The sequence below is a fragment of the Oncorhynchus mykiss genome, chromosome 16 (genome assembly GCF_013265735.2).
Source record: "Oncorhynchus mykiss isolate Arlee chromosome 16, USDA_OmykA_1.1, whole genome shotgun sequence".
Classification (NCBI taxonomy): domain Eukaryota; kingdom Metazoa; phylum Chordata; class Actinopteri; order Salmoniformes; family Salmonidae; genus Oncorhynchus; species Oncorhynchus mykiss.
The window spans coordinates 46,603,430-46,625,470 of record NC_048580.1 but is presented as its reverse complement, the minus strand read 5'-3'; the positions used below and the strand labels follow the sequence as shown (position 1 = coordinate 46,625,470).

Below are 22,041 nucleotides of genomic sequence, written 5' to 3'. Positions count from 1 at the left end.
TCCATGTATATGCAGATTATACAGTCTTCTACTCAGCTGGCCCCTCCCAGGAGTTTGTGTTAAATGCTCTACAACAAAGCTTTTTTAGTGTCCAACAAGCTTTCTCTGCCCTTAACCTTTTTCTGAACACCTCCAAAACAAAGGTCATGTGGTTTGGTAAGAAGAATGCCCCTCTCCCTACAGGTGTGATTAATACCTCCTGAGGGTTTAGAGCTTGAGGTAGTCAACGCATACAGGTACTTGGGAGTATGGCTAGACTGTACACTATCCTTTTCTCAGCACATATCAAAGCTGCAGGCTAAAGTTAAATCTAAACTTGGTTTCTTCTTGTAGTCACTCCTCTTTCACCCCAGCAGCCAAACTAACCCTGATTCAGATGACCATCCTACCCATGCTAGATTATGGAGACATAGTTTTTAGATCGGTAGGTAAGGGTGCTCTCGAGCGGCTAGATGTTCTTTACCATTCGGCCATCAGATTTGCCACCAATGCTCCTTATAGGACACATCACTGCTCTCTATACTCCTCTGTAAACTGGTCGTCTCTGTATACCCGTCGCAAGACCCACTGGTTGATGCTTATTTATAAAATCCTATTAGGCCTCACTCTCTCCTATCTGAGATATCTACCGCAGCCCTCATCCTCCACATACAACACCCATTCTGCCAGTCACATTCTATTAAAGGTCCCCAAAGCACACACATCCCTGGGTCACTCATCTTTTCAGTTTGCTGCAGCTAGCGACTGGAACGAGCTGCAACAGACACTCAAACTGGACAGTTTTATCTAAATCACTTCATTCAAAGACTCAATCATGGACACTCTTACTGACAGTTGTGGCTGCCCTGTGTGGTGTTGTTGTCTCTACCTTATTGCCCTTTGTGCTGTTGTCTGTGCCCAATAATGTTTGTACCATGTTTTGTGCTGCTACCATGTTGTTGTTATGTTGCTACCATGCTGTGTTGTCATGTGTTGCTGCCTTGCTATGTTGTTGTCTTAGGTCTCTCTTTATGTAGTGTTGTGTTGTCTCTCTTGTTGTGACACGTATTTTTGTCCTATGTTTATATTGTATTTATTTTTAATCTCAGGTCCCCGTCAACCGCAGGAGGCCTTTTGCCTTTTGGTAGGCCGTCATTGTAAATAAGAATTTGTTCTTAACTGACTTGCCAAGTTAAATAAAGGTTAAATAAAAAATAAGAAGGGGAGACTTTCTTGGGCCAAGAAACACGAGCAATGTACATTAGACCGGTGGAAATCTGCCCTTTGGTTTGATGAGTCCAAATTTGAGATTTTTGGTTCCAACCACTGTGTCTTTGTGAGACGCAGAGTAGGTGAACGGATTATCTTTGCATGTGTGGTTCACACAGTGAAGCATGGAGGAGGAGGTGTGACGGTGTAGGGGTGCTTTGCTGGCGACACTCTCAGTAATTTATTTAGAATTCAAGGCACACTTAACCAGCATGGCTACCAAAGCATTCTGCAGCGATATGCCATCCCATTTAATTTGCACTTAGTGGGACTATCATTTTTTTTTCAACAGGACAATGAGCCAACACACCTCCAGGCTGTGTAAGGGCTATTTCGCCAAGGAGGAGAGTGATGGAGTGCTGCATCAGATGACATGGCCTCCACAATCACCTGACCTCAACCCAATTAAGATGGTTTGGGATGAGTTGTAGCGCAGAGCGAAGGAAAAACAGCCAACAAGTGCTCAGCATATGTGGGAACTCCTTCAAGACTGTTGGAAAAGCATTCCTCCTGAAGCTGGTTGAGAGAATGCTAAGAATGTGCAAAGCTGTGGCTACTTTGCAAAGGGTGGCTACTTTGAAGAATCTCAAATATAAAATATATTTTGATTTGTTTAATTATTCTTTTTTTGGTTACTACATGATTCCATATGTGTTGTTTCATAGTTTTGATGTCTTCACTGATTCTACAGTGTAGAAAATAGTAAAAAAGAGAAAAAAAAACTTGAATGAGTAGGTGTCCAAACTTTTGACTGGTACTGGTGTTTTTGTTTTGTCCCTCACTAGTTTGTTCTGCTTGAGTCAGCATTATAACTTCTGTATGTGTTTTGTGTTTCCAGCCTCAATACTGTAACCATCTGGATGAGGAGGAGAAGAAGGAGCTGCGTATGTTCAGTCAACAGAGGAAAAGAGAGAACCTGGGCAGAGGCATAGTCAGACTGTTCCCTGTCACCATGACCGGAGCCATCTGCCAACAGGTAGATACTGCTGAGGGAGGGGGGGGAAGGGTGAGATCAGGAAGGAGACTAGGGTGGGATGGATACAGTGAGAGTGAGGGACCAGGGAGATGGAGACAGGAGGAATTAGGGAATTCTCTGATTTTTGGTGAATGTATCAGACCTGGGTTCAAATATCTAAATTATTTTCACATTTTAAGTAAGTATTCACATTTTATTTGAAAATAACAAAAAATATTAAACTACTTGTATTTGGAAATAAATTTGAAAAGTATTTTAAAATACTCAATTACACTCCCAGGTATTTAAAAATAGTATTTGAAATAAGTATTTTAAAATGCTCTCAAATACAATTTGATAGACTATTTAGTTTTTACAAATAACCATTCAAATACTCAAATAATGATACTTATTTTGAGCACTTTTGAAAAGGCTCAAATACACAGAAAAATAAGCATTTTAAATACCAGATACTGAAATACACACCAAGCCAGGCACATACAGTTGAAGTGGGAAGTTTACATACACCTTAGCCAAATACATTTAAACTCAGTTTTTCACAATTCCTGACATTTAATCCTAGTAAATATTCCCTGTTTTAGGTCAGTTAGGATCACAACTTTATTTTAAGAATGTGAATGTCAGGATAATAGTAGGGTGATTTTATTTCAGCTTTTATTTCTTTAATCACATTCCCAGTGGCTCGCACACGCTTTTTCAGTTCTGCCCACACATTTTCTATGGGATGGAAGTCAGGGCTTTGTGATGGCCACTCCAATCCCTTGACTTTGTTGTCCTTAAGCCATTTTGCCACAACTTTGGAAGTATGCTTGGGGTCATTGTCCATTTGGAAGACCAATTTGTGACCAAGCTTTAACTTCCTGACTGATGTCTTGAGATGTTGCTTCAATATATCCACATAATTTTCCTACCTCATGTTGCCATCTATTTTGTGAAGTGCACCAGTCCCTCCTGCAGCAAAACACCTCTACAACATGATGCTGCCACCCCTGTGCTTCACGGTTGGGATGGTGTTCTTCGGCTTGCAAGCCTCCCCCTTTTTCCTCCAAACATAATAAATGGTCATTATGGCCGAACAGTAATATTTTTGTTTCATCAGACCAGAGGACATTTCTCCAAAAAGTTTTTGTCCCCATGTGCAGTTGCAAACCGTAGTCTGGCCTTTTTATGGCAGTTTTGGAGCAGTGGCTTCTTCCTTGCTGAGCGGAATCTCAGGTTATGTCGATATAGGACTCGTTTTACTGTGGATATAGATACTTTGTACCTGTTTCCACCAGCATCTTCACAAGGTCCTTTGCTGTTGTTCTGGGATTGATTTGCACTTTTCGCACCAAAGTACGTTCATCTCTAGGAGACAGAACGCATCTCCTTCCTGAGTGGTATGACCGCTGCGTGGTCCCATGGTGTTTATACTTGCGTACTATTGTTTGTACAGATGAACATGGTACCTTCAGGCATTTGGAAATTGCTCCCAAGGATAAACCAGACTTGTGGTCTACAATTGTTTTTCTGAGGTCTTGGCTGATTTCTTTTGATTTTACCATGATGTCAAGCAAAGAGGCACTGAGTTTGAATGTAGGCCTTGAAATACATCTACAAGTACACCTCCAATTGTCTCAAATGATGTCAATTAGCTTATCAGAAGCTTCTAAAGCCATGACATAATTTTCTGGAATTTTCCAAGCTGTTTAAAGGCACAGTCGGCTTAGTGTATGTAAACTTCTTACCCACTGGAATTGTGATTAAGTGAAATAATCTGTCTGTAAACGATTGTTGGAAAAATGACTTGTCATGCACAAAGTAGATGTCCTAACCGACTTGCCAAAACTATAGTTTGTTAACAAGAAATTTGTGGCGTGTTTGAAACACTTAGGTTGGAGTCATTAAAACTTTTATGTAAACTTGAATGAATCATGATGTACTGTTTTACGTAGGACCGCCCCAGCCCTTCCGTTTGCAGCCAGCCCTTCCGTAATAAACAAACACACACAACAGTAGCTAGCTAGCATAAGCCATTGAACTTCAGACATCGTTTGCCACTAACATCATGAATATGGCACATAAATCATCACACACATTTTCAAAATGTTATTATAAACCTTCTATACTAAAACAAGTGACATATTAGACAACTGTAACCTGTTAAACGTTACGATCATGTGGCTAGCAACTAGCAACTGTTAGCTTGCATTGTTCAGCCCATAGAAAGTCAGCCGCTACAACTTTAGCTTGCTTGCTATCAACTCAAAATCGGCTAGCTAATCAAACGTATGTTTTGTTATAAATTAACGAGTTAGTTAGTTAATTTTAGACTGAACATTTCCTTACCCCACTATTAACTTTCCATCTTGGATGTCCTCTGTTTACGTAGTAGGGCAATGATGTAAATCAACCATGCGTGCTAGCATTACTTTAACAGAACACTCCCTAAAAGTTCAAACATGTTTACATTTTAATTTCAATTTTGGTAATGTTCTAGGAATGTTCTCCAAATGGTTTTACATTGGGAAAGTTCTCAAATAGTTCAGAGAATTTCAAGAAACAACATTCTTCTGTTGGAATTTCAGTACTTCTGCATAATGTTTCCTTATGGTTATATTTAAAGTCATGTTCTCAAAATGTTCCAAGAACGTTAAGAAGACTTTCCATAAAAAACAAAAATGTTTCATGTTCAGAGAACGTTCCAATAATGTTATTTAAAAACATGTACATTTACGTTCTCAGCATCAACAAAACACTCTATCCTCTCTTGTTAAGTGTATTCAGGTATGTTGGTCTCGCCCACTATTTGGCCACACCTGATATTAATGAGTGCCTGTTTCCTTTGAAATGGGGTATTTAAAAAAAAAAAAAAATTCAACTCTGTTTATTAAGTTTTGAACATACACACACACACACAGACAAGACAAAGCAATATAAATAATATACTCAACTAGAAAAAAAATACAAATAAAAAAAAAATGTAAAAAAAGCTTTTAAAAAGCTTTAAAGATACCATACTTTAGACAAGTTAAACACACCAGGCAGAAGGCTACAGAGGTTAAAGGGCAATCTATAGTACAGGGACAGAGCAAACACCTCACCATTGTTCCTGTAAGCAGTCAAGGGATAAGGGTGGAGAAATGCAACCACTCACGGAGAGTCATGGCCACAGACCAACCATCCACTGGACAAAAAAAAAGTTTACAATGCTTTAAAATAAAATAAAATAAAATGATTATTCATGTAGGCGTGAACAAAATGTAAAAATAACTGGGAAAAACAAGCTAACACTTCAGTCTCTGCCTGGGCAAGATGAACAAGGCATCTGCGGACCACAATCAATAAGCACATGGACCTTAATACCCCCCCAGCAAAAACACAGAGAGAAGCTCCTCCAACCTTTAAGTCACAGACTTATTTTAGTATTAATTGGAATGCCATCAGAGGATGGACTGTTTAAAGTAAGACCGGAATGGAGCCCAAGCCTCATCAAACAGTTTGGGGTTCCCACGTGAATTGAATTAAATTTTTTCTAGTTTCAGAGAGCACAACACATCCCTCACCCAATATTTATAAGATGGGGGAGCTGCCATCTTCCAGTTCTGTAGTATTAGCCGTCTAGCTAAAAGAGTTGTATAAGCAACAGTGTCCGACTGGATTCTTTATAGGGGGGTACCCATGGGCAGTACTCCAAAAAGGGCTGTAAGGGGAGACGGATCTATAACAGTGTCATATATTTCAGAGAAACATTTAAATATTAATTCCCAGAAACCTGACAGTTTATGACAGCCCCAAAACATATGCAACAGTGTGGCTGGTTCCACCTTACATCTGACACAGGTAGGATCAAAATCAGAGAATATTCTTCCAAGTTTGGCCCCCGACCAGTGGATACGGTGAACCACCTTGAATTGAATGAGGCTGTATCTAGTGCTAAAAGAGGACGAGTGTACCCTGCGCAGCACAGATTCCCAGGCGTCTTCCCCAGGTTCCTCCCCCAAATCCTTTTCCCATCGAGTCTTTAAAGGCACCAGAGAAGGGTTCTGTAGGTCATGAATGATTGCATATACATCTGAAATTGCGCCTCTAGGAAGCTTGTTCAGCTCCAAGATGCTCTCTATAGCAGTATTCGCAGGCCTATTGGGAAATCCAGATGTGTTAGCCCTGACAAAGTTTCTAGTCTGGAGATAGCGGAAAAAGTGGGATTGGGGGAGATTGAACTTTTCCTGCAGCTGAGAAAAAGAGGCAAATGTATCATCAAAGAATAATTGGGCTAGCGAGGAAAGGCCAAGTGAGTGCCAAATGCCAAAAGCCCCATCATTCAAAGATGGAGGAAATAAAATGTTCTGATTGATTGGGCCTGATAGAGAAAAGCCTCGGAGGCTAAAGGCTAAACGGAACTGATTCCAAATTTTAAGAGACTGCTTTACAATTGGGTTGGCACACCTTTTGCCTAGGGACACTGGGAGAGACGAGCACAGCACAGAGGAAAGTGCTGCAGGTTTACACGATTCAGACTCCATCTGGGCCCAGAGTGGTCTAGGGCCAGTAGGATCAGTCTGCAGCCAGTACAGAACGGCTCTGAAATTTGCAGCCCAGTAGTATGTCTGAAAATTTGGTAAAGCTAAACCCCCCAATGACCTAGGCTTCTGTAAATGTTTTCTACCAATCCGTGGTACCTTGCCATTCCAAATAAAATGCATGAATGTTTGATCCAGTGAAATAAAAAAAGATTTTGGAATAAAAATGGGTAAACATTGAAATAAATATAAAAATTTGGGCAACACATTCATTTTAATGACATTAATCCTTCCGATAAGAGAAAGGGGTAGCGAATTCCAAAAAGTAAAAGATTGTTTCAATCTGTCTGCTAGAGCAACAAAGTTTTCCTGAAACAAATTTGAATATTTCCTTGTCACTTTTACTCCCAAGTAAGTGAATTGATCCCGGACAATCCTAAACTGAGAACTTGTGAAAGAGCACTTTAAAGCAGCCTTGTTTACCGGAAAGAGCTCACTCTTGCCTAGATTCAGCTTGTACCCTGAGATTGATCCAAACTTTTTAAGAACAGATAGGGCACGTGGCAATGAGGTATCGGGGTTGGAGATAAACAAAAGGACGTCGTCAGCATATAGCGAGACTTTCTGCTCTAAGCCCGCCCTGATTATGCCTTGAATGGCATCATTAGAGCGTAGTGCAATGGCGAGAGGCTCGATTGCCAAAGCAAACAACAAGGGGGAGAGTGGGCAACCCTGTCTGGATCCGCGGTGCAAGGGAAAATAGTCAGAGGACAAGTTATTGGTCCGTACCGAAGCCATGGGGGAAAAATAAAGAATCTTTATCCACGCAATGAATTTGGGGCCAAAGCCAAATCTATAAAGGGCAGCTGTTAGGTAATCTCACTCAACGCGGTCAAACGCTTTTTCGGCATCAAGTGAGACCACCACCTCCGGGTCCTCCGACGCTGGGGAGTACAGTATATTCATAAGGTGCCTAATATTGAAAAATAAATGCCTATTTCTCACAAAGCCAGTCTGGTCAGAGTGTATTACTTGGTGCAGCAAGCCTTCCATGAAATGGGGTATTTTTTAATAGACTAAAAACATGTCAGTCTTGCTCCATCCTGGTGGCGCAGTGAACTTATTACATAGATAGAGAACAGAGGATTATACATTCAAATCTAACTGATGCTGTGTCACAATAAAAAACAATAATGTGTTTCCATGATTAATGCCTAAGGAAATTAATTTCCATGTGTCCTATCTGTTCTTGGAGTTCAAAAACGTTAACCCAAAATAAGCTAGCAACGTTATTAAAAGTCTTATAGAAACATTCAGTGACATTTTTGCTTTTTAAAACCTACAACCTCATTTTAGTTCTCTGAGAGTTAATAAAACCTCCCAGGAAAACTGTCAAGGAACCAGAGTAAAACATTCTCAGAACCTCAGTGCAACCTAAAGATAAACGTTCCCAGAACAGGCAAATGTTTAGTTCTGTTCTCGGAGGGTTTATTTTTTTTTTTTAAGGTTCAGTTTTACCCGTCAGGAAGCGTATGGCTTCGTTCCCAGAACAAATGGGAAACCAAAAATGTACGTACCCACAACTTCCAAGGAACCAAATGTGCGAGCTGGGATGTATTTGAACCGAGGTCTGTTATGTATACACTTGTGTTCTCACATGCTCATTTACATTTTGTTTACCTATTGTTTTGTCTCTGTCATTCTCTGTGTTTCAGTGTGGCAGACAGATCTGTGGTGGGGACATAGCGGTGTTTGCCAGCCGGGCGGGTCACGGGAGCTGCTGGCACCCTCAATGTTTCCAGTGTGCCTCTTGTACTGAGCTGCTGGTGGACCTCATCTACTTCTACCAGGATGGACAGATCTACTGTGGCAGGCACCACGCTGAGAGGATCAAACCGCGCTGCCAAGCCTGTGATGAGGTGATTGACTCTGCCTTGTCATGACTGCCACCTTCAAGAAATGATATGCTCACTGTGTATCCAGTCCACTGTCTGGTCATGCACTCTGTCTGCCCTGTCCTGTCAACAAATCTCTCCATACTATATACGCTGTCTGCTCATATACTGTGCGGCCCTGTGCTGTCCACAAAGCTCTCCAAACTGTGCATCCACTCTCTGCTTATACACTCTCTGCCCTGTCTACAAATCTCAATTTTTCAAATCGCCACTCTCGCCAGTTCTAACACTGACTCTTATGAGGAGATTTGTATCTTTGGCAGGCTTGTACTCGGGGCTGGGAGAGTGTTTTTTATTTGATTTACATGCATGTAGACCCTAGAGGAACATCTAGTCCCTCAATGAGACAGCCATATGTTGTTGTTCCACCAACACCTTTTAAATCGCTCTTCCACGTGCGCGCACACACCCACACACAGTCTTGTTTAGACCCTTGGTATTTCTGACTTAAGAGATTAGTTGAAGTAGACTAATAGGTCTGTCATGACTGACCTTCACAAGTCCTTAGAGGATGTACCCTGTCACACTGTAAAGACAGTCTTTCAGAGAAACAGAGCTGTCATTCCACATGAACCAGAAATGTTCATTAGTGATGTGATTTGCTGAGCCTCTTACCCTTTTTTCCACCCACTCTCTTTCTCTCCTCCTCTCTCTCCCCCCTCTCTCCCCCCCCCTCTCTCTCCTCCTCCCCCCCTCTCTCTCCCCCCCCTCTCTCTCTCTCCCCCTCTCTCTCCTCTTCTCTTTCTGAACTGCAGATAATTCTAGCTGATGAGTGTACAGAGGCAGAGGGCCGACACTGGCATAGGAAGCACTTCTGTTGTTTTGAGTGTGAAGCAGCGTTGGGAGGACAGCGGTACATCATGAGAGAGTGCCGGCCGTACTGCTGCTCCTGCTATGAGTCACTCTATGCAGAGTACTGTGACACCTGTGGGGAACACATAGGTACTGGAACAACACAGGTCCATGTTTGCACAAAGGGAAACATATATAACCACTAACACAGAGAGAAGTATACAACCACTCACACAGAGAGAAGTATATAACCACTCACACAGAGAGAAGTATACAACCACTCACACAGAGAGAAGTATACAACCACTCACACAGAGAGAAGTATATAACCACTCACACAGAGAGAAGTATACAACCACTCACACAGAGAGAAGTATATAACCACTAACACAGAGAGAAGTATATAACCACTCACACAGAGAGAAGTATACAACCACTCACACAGAGAGAAGTATACAACCACTCACACAGAGAGAAGTATATAACCACTAACACAGAGAGAAGTATATAACCACTAACACAGAGAGAAGTATATAACCACTCACACAGAGAGAAGTATATAACCACTCACACAGAGAGAAGTATACAACCACTCACACAGAGAGAAGTATACAACCACTCACACAGAGAGAAGTATACAACCACTCACACAGAGAGAAGTATACAACCACTCACACAGAGAGAAGTATACAACCACTAACACAGAGAGAAGTATACAACCACTCACACAGAGAGAAGTATACAACCACTCACACAGAGAGAAGTATATAACCACTCACACAGAGAGAAGTATACAACCACTAACACAGAGAGAAGTATACAACCACTAACACAGAGAGAAGTATACAACCACTCACACAGAGAGAAGTATACAACCACTCACACAGAGAGAAGTATACAACCACTAACACAGAGAGAAGTATACAACCACTAACACAGAGAGAAGTATACAACCACTCACACAGAGAGAAGTATACAACCACTCACACAGAGAGAAGTATATAACCACTAACACAGAGAGAAGTATATAACCACTCACACAGAGAGAAGTATATAACCACTCACACAGAGAGAAGTATACAACCACTCACACAGAGAGAAGTATACAACCACTCACACAGAGAGAAGTATATAACCACTCACACAGAGAGAAGTATACAACCACTCACACAGAGAGAAGTATACAACCACTCACACAGAGAGAAGTATACAACCACTCACACAGAGAGAAGTATACAACCACTCACACAGAGAGAAGTATACAACCATTCACACAGAGAGAAGTATACAACCACTCACACAGAAGTATACCCACTCAAACAGGGAGAAATCCATATACACAGACAATTTTCTTAGACCGGCTTTGTCTTCCAGGTATAGACCAGGGGCAAATGACCTATGAGGGCCAGCACTGGCATGCTGCCAAGTCGTGTTTCTGCTGTGCCCGCTGTCGGCTCCCCTTGCTGGGGCGGCCCTTCCTCCCACGTGGGGGCCTCATCTTTTGCTCCAGGCCCTGCTCTCTGGGAGAGGACCCAGATAACTCAGACTCATGTGACTCAGCCCTCCAGAACCGGCCTCCTCAGCACAGACGCTGTGAGACAGATGAGAAGATCCAGCAGCCGCAGCGCTGCTCCCCACAGCAACCACCAGAGGGAGCCAACATCCCTGTTGTCCCAGGAGAAGTCTGCATTCATGCTGCACTGGAAAATAGACGTAGGGGCTTACTGTACATACATAGATGCAGATGGCATTTACATGTTATGTAGGTCATTCCTGAGCCTTTTTATTTCCCCAGCATGTAACAGCTTTGTAATACTCATGCACATAGATTATTTTACTTATTTAGCAGGCTCTTTTCTCCAAAGTAACTTTGATCACATGCTCAAAACAATAGATTTTTAGAAATTGTCAAAGATTACATAGCCTTTTCTATTTAAACAAGGTGGGTTTTATCTTCATTTCATCTGTCTCACAGGTGTTCACATCTCTACTAATGTTCCGAATGGAGTCTCCCCACCACTCAACGGTCATCCTAACCTCAGACGTTCCTACTCGCCCCTTCCCCATTGTCACTTAGCCAATAACTGGGGACCATCTTGTCCTGTCGACCAATCACTCAGCAGTTTGCACCCTGGAGATTGTGGCAAGCATCCAGGCAGTAGTCTGGAGTTTTTAGGAGAGCCCAATGGCTATGCGGGACACCCCCTCACCAGTTTCAGTAGAGGAACGTCTACTGCAAAGGACCGTGGGAACTGTGTGGAGAGAAGTAGTCAAGTTATGCAAGGTATTATACAAGGCAATAACATGCATCATAAGTTAAATTGGGACTGTTCGGAATGAAAAAGTTAACTGTGGTGCTCTGTTAGATACAATTGGCCACAAGCAAGAGTTGAGTAGTATTCTATAAATCTGTAACCAAGTCTTACTCACCTCCTGTTATTGTGAGTTGTTTGAACATAAATTGTATCCCTTGCTTTTTTAAATGTATAAATGGAGGTATTTCATTTTTTGTTTTCTCTCCCTCTTCCCAGTGTTTCCTCCCCCGAGGAACTTCTCCTTACCTGCATCACTAAACCATCCCAGTCCTGCTGACCCTCTGCCCCTCCCGCCCCCTCAACCCAAGTCTTGTGATTTGATAATCAGGCCAAGTCTGCACCAACCAGAGCCAAGCCCCCCTGACCCTAGCCCCCAATCAAGTCGAAGTGGGACAACCAGGGTCAGTTTCCGAGAGCCAATCAGCTGCAGCTACTCTGTGGATGAGGAGGAGGAAGAAGAAGAGGAGGAGGAGGAGAGAAGAGAGGGGGATGAAGAACAGGCAGAGGAAGAGGATGGAGGTTTTGGGAGCAGGTTACATATGCAGAGGGGCATTCCACCTCAAATGGACCTACTGGGTAAGAGACTGAACTTTTTTTTTCCTTTTCGTTCTCTTTTTCTTTTCATCACAAATGCCAACCGTCTTTCATTTTTTTGCGTCTCCTCACAGATGGTTCATACCAACATCGTAGTTTACGGCGGGGGTGGAACCGTGGCCGTGTGGCTTCCGACTCCACTCTCCACCTAGGCACAGAGACACGTTTCTGTCACTCTCAGCCGGACAGGCCCCTGCTGGATGCTCTAGAAAGGAGACGAGAGAGGGAGAGTGTTTCCCTCTCTTCCCCTGTTATCACAGAGCCCCCATTACTCAACCTCCAGCCAACCCAGTACAACAAACATGAGGACTCCTGCTCCACCTGCTCCTCCTCCTCAGACTCAGAGGAAGATGGTTACTTCCTGGGGCAGCCTATCCCCCTGCCCCCCCAGCTAACCCACAGGCCCCAGTCTGTGGATGGAGAGAGGGAAGGAGAGAGGGATGGAAAGACTGAAGGAGAGAAGGACAGGGGGTTGAGAGACAGCCTGAGCAGGAAGAGAAGGGCAAATGGCCTTGGTGCAAAGGACAAAGACAAGAACTGTGCCATCTCCTAAGTTTGACCCTCACAGTGAAAGTTCTGTTTTTCAACGATCAAGCCAATGTCCAGTTTCACAATGAAGGATAAATATGAATCTGTAACATGTGGGGATACTTTGAATACAACACTCCTATCCAGCAGACTCATTCAACGATTAAACCACTACTATAAGAAGGCAAGAGGAAACAGAGAGAGTGACTGACTGTAAGATGTATTAGAGGGATCAGATATAAAATATAAATGTTATGTTTTGTGTTTGTATATTGTTTAGGGCACTTTTTCCCACAGTAGAGTGAATCTGGCATCCATCTAGGGAGTTCTGTAAGAACATTTCACTGTGTTCCCGCAGCGCATGTTGTAGGATTTGCTCAGAAACGTGAAGAAATTCACTTTACATTTATATTCAAGTGAATTTGTGGAAAGAGCATGCTCATTCCAGTATAAACATGTAAGCATTTATTGTGGGAACTTATTCTTATCTCTATTTTTGTATAGGACCATCTAATTAATGTACATGAAAGATTTGGGGATTCCTTCTCAGATTCTACATTTCTTTGAGGGTCTTCCTGGGCATTTGTCTCTCTCACTCACTCTCTGCTTCCAAACATGCACATTAGAGAGTTCTTCAGAAAATAATGTGCTGGCAGTGTTCAGTCACATTATTTCACCAAGGCCGATATCAACTAAGAATCTGACTTTTCATGTTTTTGTAGCATACCATTTTTTCTACTCTGAGTGTTATATGCAATGTTATACATTTTATGAGAATAATGATTGGAAATGTTTGTTCAACCAAATAGTTGGCTAAATATTCTGTGAGAACCAAAACAGAGTGTTGGTCCCACACAGTGAGATTGAAAAGACTATATGTGCAAACCTGGACTGTGAATGTTGGTGTGTATGTTCATGTGTGTATGTTTTGACAACCTATCATATCAAAATGTATTTGTCACATGCGCTGAATACAACAGGTGTAGACTTCGCCGTGAAATGCTAACGAGCCCTTTCCCAACAATGCAGATTTAAAAGTAAGGAAAATTTGCAAAAAATGAAATATTAACACAATAGAATAAGACTATATACAAGGTTCTCACTTTGACGTAAAGCCTCCCTATGTGAGCATATGATATTCAAAAAAAGAAATGGTGTACATTCATTGATTTTTAGATCAAAAACACATTTACTTCAAGTCTATTATTTTTATACTCTTGGGTGCTGGTTCCTGTTTTCAATGTTTTTTGTTGAAATGTAAACACTTTTTAAACATTATTTTTTCAGAGATTGTGAGGAAACTACAGTTTCTGAAAGTTTTGTACTAGGAGAAATAAATTCATTGAAAACTACAATTTCTCATTTCATATCAGAATATACACTGAGTGGACAAAACATTAGGAACACCTTCGGAAATATTGAGTTGCACCCTCTTTTGCCCTCAGAACAGCCTCAATTCGTTGGGGCACGGACTCTACAAGGCGTCGAAAGCGTTCCACAGGGTTGCTGGCTGACGTTGATTCCAATGCTTCCCACAGTTGTCAAGTTGGCTGGTTGTCCTTTGGGTGGTAGACCATTCTTGAGACACACAGGAAACTGTTGAGTGTGGAAAAACCCAGCAGTGTTGCAGTTGACACTCAAACCGGTGAGCCTGGCATCTACTACCATACCCTGTTCAAAGGCACTTAAATATTTTGTCTTGCCCATTCACTCTCTGAATGGCACACACACACACAATCCATGTCTCAATTGTCTCAAGGCTTAAAAATCCTTCTTTAACCTGTCTCCTCCCCTTCATTAACAGATGACATCGATAAGGGATCATAGCTTTGACCTGGTTAATCTATCATGGAAAAATAATGTTTTGTACACAATGTATGTTTCATTCATTTCAATATTATGTTTCATTTTGACAATTAACTCCAACGGTCCTCTTTTTACAGTCTATGGTCCACACACTGACCTTCTGATCAGAGATGGGTCTGTTATTGTCTAACAGGTTAATTATTACAAACACCAGCATGCTTTGAAGAATAAATCAGTAAAGGAAAATAAACTGTCATGTGACAGAACCCGGTCTACTTCCTTATGTAGGAATGATTGGTCAGAGTAGTCAGGTGGGGGAGGGAGTAGGAGGAGGAGGAGGAGCAGCACATGAGTCGTCTGACAGGTTTGGCTGGTCTGTTGCTCCCTTCCATTCTGGAACACATTCACACGCTACAGTAGAATTCTACAGTTGTTATCCTTTGTGGCGTGATGAGCTGTAGAGAGGCCTAGAGTTCCGTTGGGGACCTGTAAGATTCTACTTCCACTCTAAAGGTGAGTTTTCATTGGATTGTAAAAGCCTGAGAAAGTGTGCGTGTGTCCTAGGAACCAACGCCTTCAAACAAACAGGATCAAAGAACACTAGGACAAGACCCTATATAAGGCCTTGACTGTGTTTGTGTGAGAGGTCCTTTCAGTTTCATGTACATACCTGGCTTGTAAGTTTCTACAAGTCTTTTCTCATTAACCTCCTGGGTCATCCCATGGTGTTAGGTGTTTTTTCTTCCTAAATGGAACAAGCTGAGACTTGAGCCTGGGTTGAACGAGAAGGATCTGTATGTTTATTTTACATACCACTGTACTTTGTGTCCGGTATTACTGTACTTGGAGAACTTGGCCTAATAAAATAGAATGTCCTCTGCCCTCATTGACATGCATTGTACTGTGTGTACAGTAGGAGTGTGTGAGAGGAGAAGCAACATTGAGATAAAGAGATAAGGACATGCAGGTGAGAGTGCAGTGAGACAGTTGTTGCTCCTGGTGGAATGAGAAACATGTTGAGAATGTGTCTGTCACACAGACTATTAGAGTGGTGTATTTTAAACTCACTCTTCCTCTTTCATAAAGCAATGAATACGGGTTTGTCATTGATATCTTTGCACTTTATCTACCAACGGTGCATGACACCACATAATAGGAACATCTTTAGAAGTTAATAACAGGCCTACACTCTTAACTTCTTGTTCCCCAGTAGGGTCAGATACATGGAATAATTTCCCTGACCCAACCCCCCCTTGTATCCAGCTCTCAAGTTAATGTTTATGTTGCTGTGGTCACTGATCTTCAGCAAATTTACTGGTGTAGAAAAAACCTATATAATGTGTGTTCTTCTAAGCAAAACAAATATTCAGATAACGAATTGATGATGACTGACTACAACTCCTAGATGGGTGGGTCAAGTGTTACGGTTTCAGAAATACAAACCAGACAACCCTGGGGTCTGCAGTCTAGAGGAAGCCCAAGCCCAGCACTACCCCCTAGCAACTGGGAGCTTTATTTAAAGATGGAGTGGCATTGTTCCCCTCTAACAGCTGTTGGGGTGTGTGTATGGATATTCTTCCAAACAATAGTTTGTTGACAGCTGGTGAGCCCCCCCACCCCCACACTTTTCTTCAGTCCTCTCTCAAGCTCAGGCTTTTCACTGGCCTTACAATGAATGAAAATGAAGTGTGGAAGTTTATTGTGTTATGTTCTTGAGATCGATGGATGCCAGGTGTAATTGATAAATGTTTTGGACCCGCAGCCAATGGCCTGCATCCAACCCGTCCCTTTTCTATTCAGATGTATAACATTCTGTGTTGTGATTGGCTGCATCCTGGGGTTTTGTGGGTGCAGTGGGAGGAGCCATTATACTGTTGACTTACAATATCCCTGAATCAACCACACCACTTTATAGTGCTTAGTGTGAGTTGCTGTATCAGTTACATTGGGGCAGTATCTCTGTATCTCTCCCTCTGTCTTTGAGGTAACTGTGAATTTATATTGATTGCTTGCTTGTATGTGTTGTCTCTTTCCTCTGACACGTATATCTGATGGTGTGCACGTTACTGTCTGATGTGTGATGGTGTTTCTCCTTTTTCTACAGAACATCCAGACTTTAAGGCACCAGGGATCAAGTGAGATCCCGTGGGAACTGGACGAAGAAGGAATCATATCGCCAAGAGCAAAATCCTGTCAACTTTCAGGGGACAGTAGGATTCTGGACTGATGGCATCCAAAGAAGTTTGACTTTAGGTGGCCAAAAACTGCAGGAGAAAGACGGGAGTCAAGGACAACCCACCCATGTTACCTCCCACTCCCATCTCCAGCATGCCTGTGGAGACCCCCCAGCCTGTCCTGACACAGCCGGTGAGGGCTACTGGGACGCCCAACCCCAACCGCATCCTCATGCCAAACCGCCTCCTCCTCCAACCAAGAACAGCGGCAGCAGCTGAGCCCAGGCAGAGCGCAGTGGAGAGGCTGGCGGCAGACAAGGCTAAATATGTCAAGAGTCAGGTGGCCCCCTCCAAGCAGCAGCCAATAAAAGTGCCTCCGCCTGTCATGCGCAAACCTCTGATGTCCCCGGCTACCGGACTACGGCCAACACGTAAGACCCAACCTTCTCGCTCTAACTACACCCAGCAAGGGAGTGCCCCATTGGACCTGGAGCACCTGAGTAACCTGATCAACGGGATGGGTGAGGCTGAAACTCCCCCTACCTCCCCCACCATGGACCCAGTGGAGAGTAGTCAGGCCCCTGACTGCCCCACCACCACTACCATCTCTCCCTGTCCCTCTCCGTTCTCTGCTGGGGCTGCTGAGGGGATCCCGACCCCCTGCCCTGAATGGTCCACCCCAGTCAAATTAAGGATAAATGCCTCTGGCCCACTAAGTCCTTCTGGATGTTCTGCTGCAGTGACCATACGTAGAGTGGACGTAATACCCCAACACCACCATACCATGCCAGTGAGGAAGCCCTTCAGAGCACGGCAGCAGATGCATCTCCCATTGCAGCCCATGGCTCTGCATCCACACACCCAGATCCACAACGCTATGTCACCTCTTCGTCTCTTCCACCCCCGAACTACCTATGCACCAGGCCCTGCATCTCTTAAACCAGTCCCAGCCCCTCCACCACAAGACCACACCCCAACCCCCAACTCCCCGTCTACCCCCGTTCAGTTCCCAGCCAACTACCCTATACTTCCGCCCTCCCCGTCGGTCACTCGCCCGTCCTCCGGTAGCTCCAGGAAACGGCCCTCTCTGACCCGCTCCAAATCAGACATGAGTGACCGTTACTCCCGGGCCAGTACTGACCTGGAGCGCTTCTTCAACCTGTGTGGTTTGGACCCTTCGGAGATGCAGGTGCTGAAGGGGCCGGGCTCGGACATTGTGTCCCTTGCACAGTTCCGCAGTGCCAGTGCTCCTGGGTCAGAGTGTGCAGGCCATGAGGGTGAAGAGGAAGAAGAGAACGGTGGGCCTGCAGAGCTGGCTCCTTATGGTGTCTCGGTCATTGAGAGGAACGCCAGAGTGATCAAGTGGCTTTATGGTATCCGCCAATCCAAGGATACTGCCAGGAGCACCAACATGTAGGGCCATGGGACTGATGTAAATAGGCAGGGGAGAAAAATATGGAGGTACACTTTAAACATAATTCCTGTACAGAGAAAAAACACTGGAGAAGTGTGACTGCCGTATAAACCAACCAATGAAAATGAAAGGAAGGGACTGATGTGTACTAATAGTGAAAGAAATGTCTGTTAAAGCAGTATGATAGTGTTGGACATCATTTGTGCAAGATATTTGGTACTTTGTACTACCACCCGTTTCACCTTTATTGGCAAAAAAAGAGAGCCGGTCAGATTACAAGTAAGTTATCAGAATTGTGTTCTGTTTTTTTTAAATGAGAAATACATCAACATATTTGTTTTTGTCTCATACTGGGACTTTACAAGTCTTTATTTTTGGTTGTGCTGCTGTTTGCTTTGTTACTGTACGTTCAGATGATCTGTTTCTAAATAAATACCATTTAACAATGTTAAAGTAAGCTGATCTGAGGTGTGTGAGTTCATCCTTCATGTTCTCTGTTTTCGAGGGGTGCAGCTGGAGCGGGAAAAGATATGTGGGACTGACTGGGTGAAATTACAGGAGAGCTGGGACTGACTGGGTGAAATTACAGGAGAGTTGGGACTGGCTGGGGGAAATTACAGGAGAGTTGGGACTGACTGGGTGAAATTACAGGAGAGTTGGGACTGACTGGGTGAAATTACAGGAGAGTTGGGACTGACTGGGTGAAATTACAGGAAAGTTTCACCAGGTCATGGGAGTCCAATTCAATATGAAGTTTCTGTTGAACATTTGGCTTAGTGTGTTTTTACTCGATTTGAACTTGAGCAACTCCTGATTTAATGACAACGTGAAACAATTATTTGATTTTTCAGAAGCATTTATTTGGTTCTCCATCCTCTTGCAATGGACTACCATTTCCCCAAACACCTTTTTGTTCCTGCTGGATTTTCTACAGGTCAGTAATGTTACTCATTGCCTGCATGTCAGTCAGTCAGTCAGTTAACTCCACTGTCTTGTGTCTGTCTGTAATCTCTCTGGCCTGGAGTCCTTTCTGTCCCTGGCTCTTTTGCAGATTGAGGCCTTCTATGTTTCTCTGATCCTTCAAGAGGAACTGGCCCATCCCTACCTTCAGGCTAGTGAGCCTCAGCGGTTTGACACCCATTGACAAACTCCTGCCATGGTTCGTGGATCTCAGTAATGCCGTCCATTTTTATATTGACTTTTGGCAGTGCTATCCATTCTAGCTGTCCTTCTCAGAGCATCCCTTTCTGTATCTTTGTGTTTTTCAGGGTGGTTGTGCCTATGTCCTGCTGTAGTTCATGTCTCAAGCCTTCAGTGTTCCCTGGTACCTCACATCAAGCTACCTGTTTGAGACCCTCATGACATCCAGCCTGTTATCTACTCTTCCTTCACACACAGTATGACCCGCCAACTCTATCTCCCAGTCTTTATCCTCTACATCCTCAACCACTGTTTGCCCTGCTCCATGTCTGTATCACCATGACTACTGTATGTATCCCAAACAAATCACTTGGCTGTAGCCTGATCTCTGCAGGGTTATTGCCGCTGCTTCTTGAGAATTACCTGACTGTATGAAACAAGGAGTACTATTTACTTTCCTTAGGGCATCGGTATGGTTACTGCCTTCCATACTCTTCCTGTGTCCGTGTAACCATGGTTACGAGGTGCAATTCTTGAACGACTCTAGTTACAGTATCACAAACCCCTTTTTTTCACCATGGTTTCTGTCTCTTTCCTGACAGTGTATTAATGTGCCTTCCCTTTCACTGAGCATGAGACACTCTGCCACAGCCTACAGTAAGAGCTTGATATCCACTGTCTCGTTTTTCATATTGTATTGACGAATTGCACGCAGTAACAATTGATAAAATCATACATTTCAGTTTTTCAGTCTCTCTCTGATAGGAATGAGTGTGGAGCTGGTGGCCTCTGTGATTCAGGGTCAGGTTGTGGCTGTATTCTACACAGAGAAGGCTGGGGCATGTCAGCAGTTGGACCAGAGCCAGGCGCTGCCTCACAACACCCCTTCACCACAAACCGTTACTACAGACCATGGTACTACTTCCCCTCTGAGACACACTGCAAGTAAATGTTTCCCAGTCTCAAACCCTAGCCTAACCCAGCACTGAAGTACATACCGCTCTCCTACTATGTTGGTTTAGCTGCGTTTCTTTGTCTGTGGAAGTGAACTTACCTATAATGCCAGGGATATCATATTACACTAATTAACTGTCCTTAGCACAACAAAGGCCACTCGTGTGTGTGCATGTGGGAGCATGCATTTCAAGGACGTGAGTGTGTCTTGTTTGTTTACCCATAGGCCTGTGCGTTTTATGCATACATGTGAAGGACTTGTGTTTGTGTAGCCTTGTTTATCTGTGAGGTTTTGTGTATTTTCCCCCTGTTGTAAGGTTTTCCTGACCTCAGTGCTAGTCAATGGTGGGCTGTTCTTCCTCTGCTGCCTTGTCCTCTTCCTGGGGGTGAAAGAGCTGCGGAGTGAGTCAACGGTCAGAACAATGGAGTTAGGGTTAGTGTGGTCAGTTTAGAACTGCTAGAGCAAAGCACATGGGAGGTCAAGGTTCAGTAGAATGTGTTAAAGAGTCTAGAGCTGGGAGGTGACTAAATAATGGATAGACTTGAAACTAAAGTAACTTATGACATGTCATGGTAGTGTAAGTATTTTCTTCAGTTTTCTACAATACCAAACACCCCTCTGATTTTTGTCTCCAGCTCCCCTCTAGTGTGGATAGTGTGTGTCCTATCTCTCCACTCTAAAGATGCTAGTGTGCCATGTTCCTTGCCAACGACTGGGCCTTGGCTTTCTCTTTGCTGCACTTGCCTTCTAGATAAATCCTTGCCTGGACTGCATCCAACTAGATCAACAAAAAATGACAATCTTGAGTCAACTAATGCACATTTGTCCCTTAGATGTCTTTGGGGAACTTTGCACTGTTCTGTACCCATGCAGCTGGGCTTGGGTCCCAGTTCCAGCACCTTCTGTCTCTGCTGGTAAGACATTGCTTGTTGCTACACACAGTTCTGTCAACGTCACACATAGTTGTATCACACACCCCACACCCTCTTGGCCACAAAAGGACAGTCTGATTGGCTCAACACACAGATGACAGAACACAATTCTTATCCAATCTGGCATATCATACTCTTTATGATTTTATATATTTGTGTAGCTGGTATTTGTCTCTGGAAGCTAACCACTTATTCCTTATTAAGGGGCAAAAACTATAGCCACGAGACATTCTCTTGTTAGTGTTTAATCTCTGGGATGGTTGTTTGTCCTAACAGATTGCAGCAACTACAGCTGTTTCACTGTTACAGCCATCTCTGGTACGGGCTTGGAAATAGATTACAATCTCCATTGGTTTGTGAGCACAACATTGTTTCTCCCTTTATGACAAGTTTATGCCTACAGTAATAATAGTTTTTTTTTCTTCGTATTTACTGCCAGTCTTCGTGGCCATGTGTGATGCTAGGATTCAGCTTGGCAACCGTGTTCCTGCTGCCTTGGCGAGTCTGCAGTTAGAAGGCCACGACTCTGGCTTAGGGTTGTCTCTGCTCTCTACTGTACTCTGCTCCAGTTCTGTCTCTGCCTCTGTCACTCTGAATGACACTCAACACACACAAAATGCTGACTTGATGATTCATTCATAAACCCCCATGACAGCCTGTCAAGTGTTGAATATTCTAATATGCTGATTTGACACTTGGCCAGTTTACAC

At 43.4% G+C, this 22,041-nt stretch overlaps 2 protein-coding genes across 5 annotated transcripts in view; both read left to right on the top strand.

Moving 5' to 3' along the window:
• Window positions 1–14,262, top strand: part of LOC110491075 (protein prickle) — a 43,698-nt gene extending 29,436 nt beyond the window's left edge. For both annotated transcript variants that reach the window (XM_036945826.1, XM_036945825.1), the window contains 7 exons: window positions 2,087–2,224; window positions 8,442–8,645; window positions 9,437–9,623; window positions 10,848–11,186; window positions 11,449–11,757; window positions 12,005–12,364; window positions 12,457–14,262. In XM_036945826.1, coding sequence (XP_036801721.1) covers window positions 2,087–2,224; window positions 8,442–8,645; window positions 9,437–9,623; window positions 10,848–11,186; window positions 11,449–11,757; window positions 12,005–12,364; window positions 12,457–12,935 — 2,016 coding nt within the window. In that variant the 3' untranslated portion in view covers window positions 12,936–14,262. The remainder of the gene's footprint in view (window positions 1–2,086; window positions 2,225–8,441; window positions 8,646–9,436; window positions 9,624–10,847; window positions 11,187–11,448; window positions 11,758–12,004; window positions 12,365–12,456) is intronic.
• Window positions 14,263–14,495: 233 nt separating this feature from the next.
• Window positions 14,496–18,761, top strand: LOC110492766 (protein FAM110A). Of its 3 annotated transcripts, none has more exons than XM_021567246.2 (2): window positions 14,496–14,555; window positions 16,821–18,761. In XM_021567246.2, exon 2 carries the CDS (start codon window positions 17,018–17,020, stop codon window positions 18,305–18,307), a length of 1,290 nt encoding a protein of 429 aa, XP_021422921.1. In that variant the 5' UTR covers window positions 14,496–14,555; window positions 16,821–17,017; the 3' UTR covers window positions 18,308–18,761. The 3 variants fall into 3 exon arrangements, with proteins under 3 accessions (XP_021422921.1, XP_021422920.1, XP_036801719.1); XM_021567245.2 differs by lacking the exon at window positions 14,496–14,555 and adding an exon at window positions 15,011–15,229; XM_036945824.1 differs by lacking the exon at window positions 14,496–14,555 and adding an exon at window positions 15,258–16,700.
• The last annotated feature ends 3,280 nt before the right edge of the window (window positions 18,762–22,041 follow it).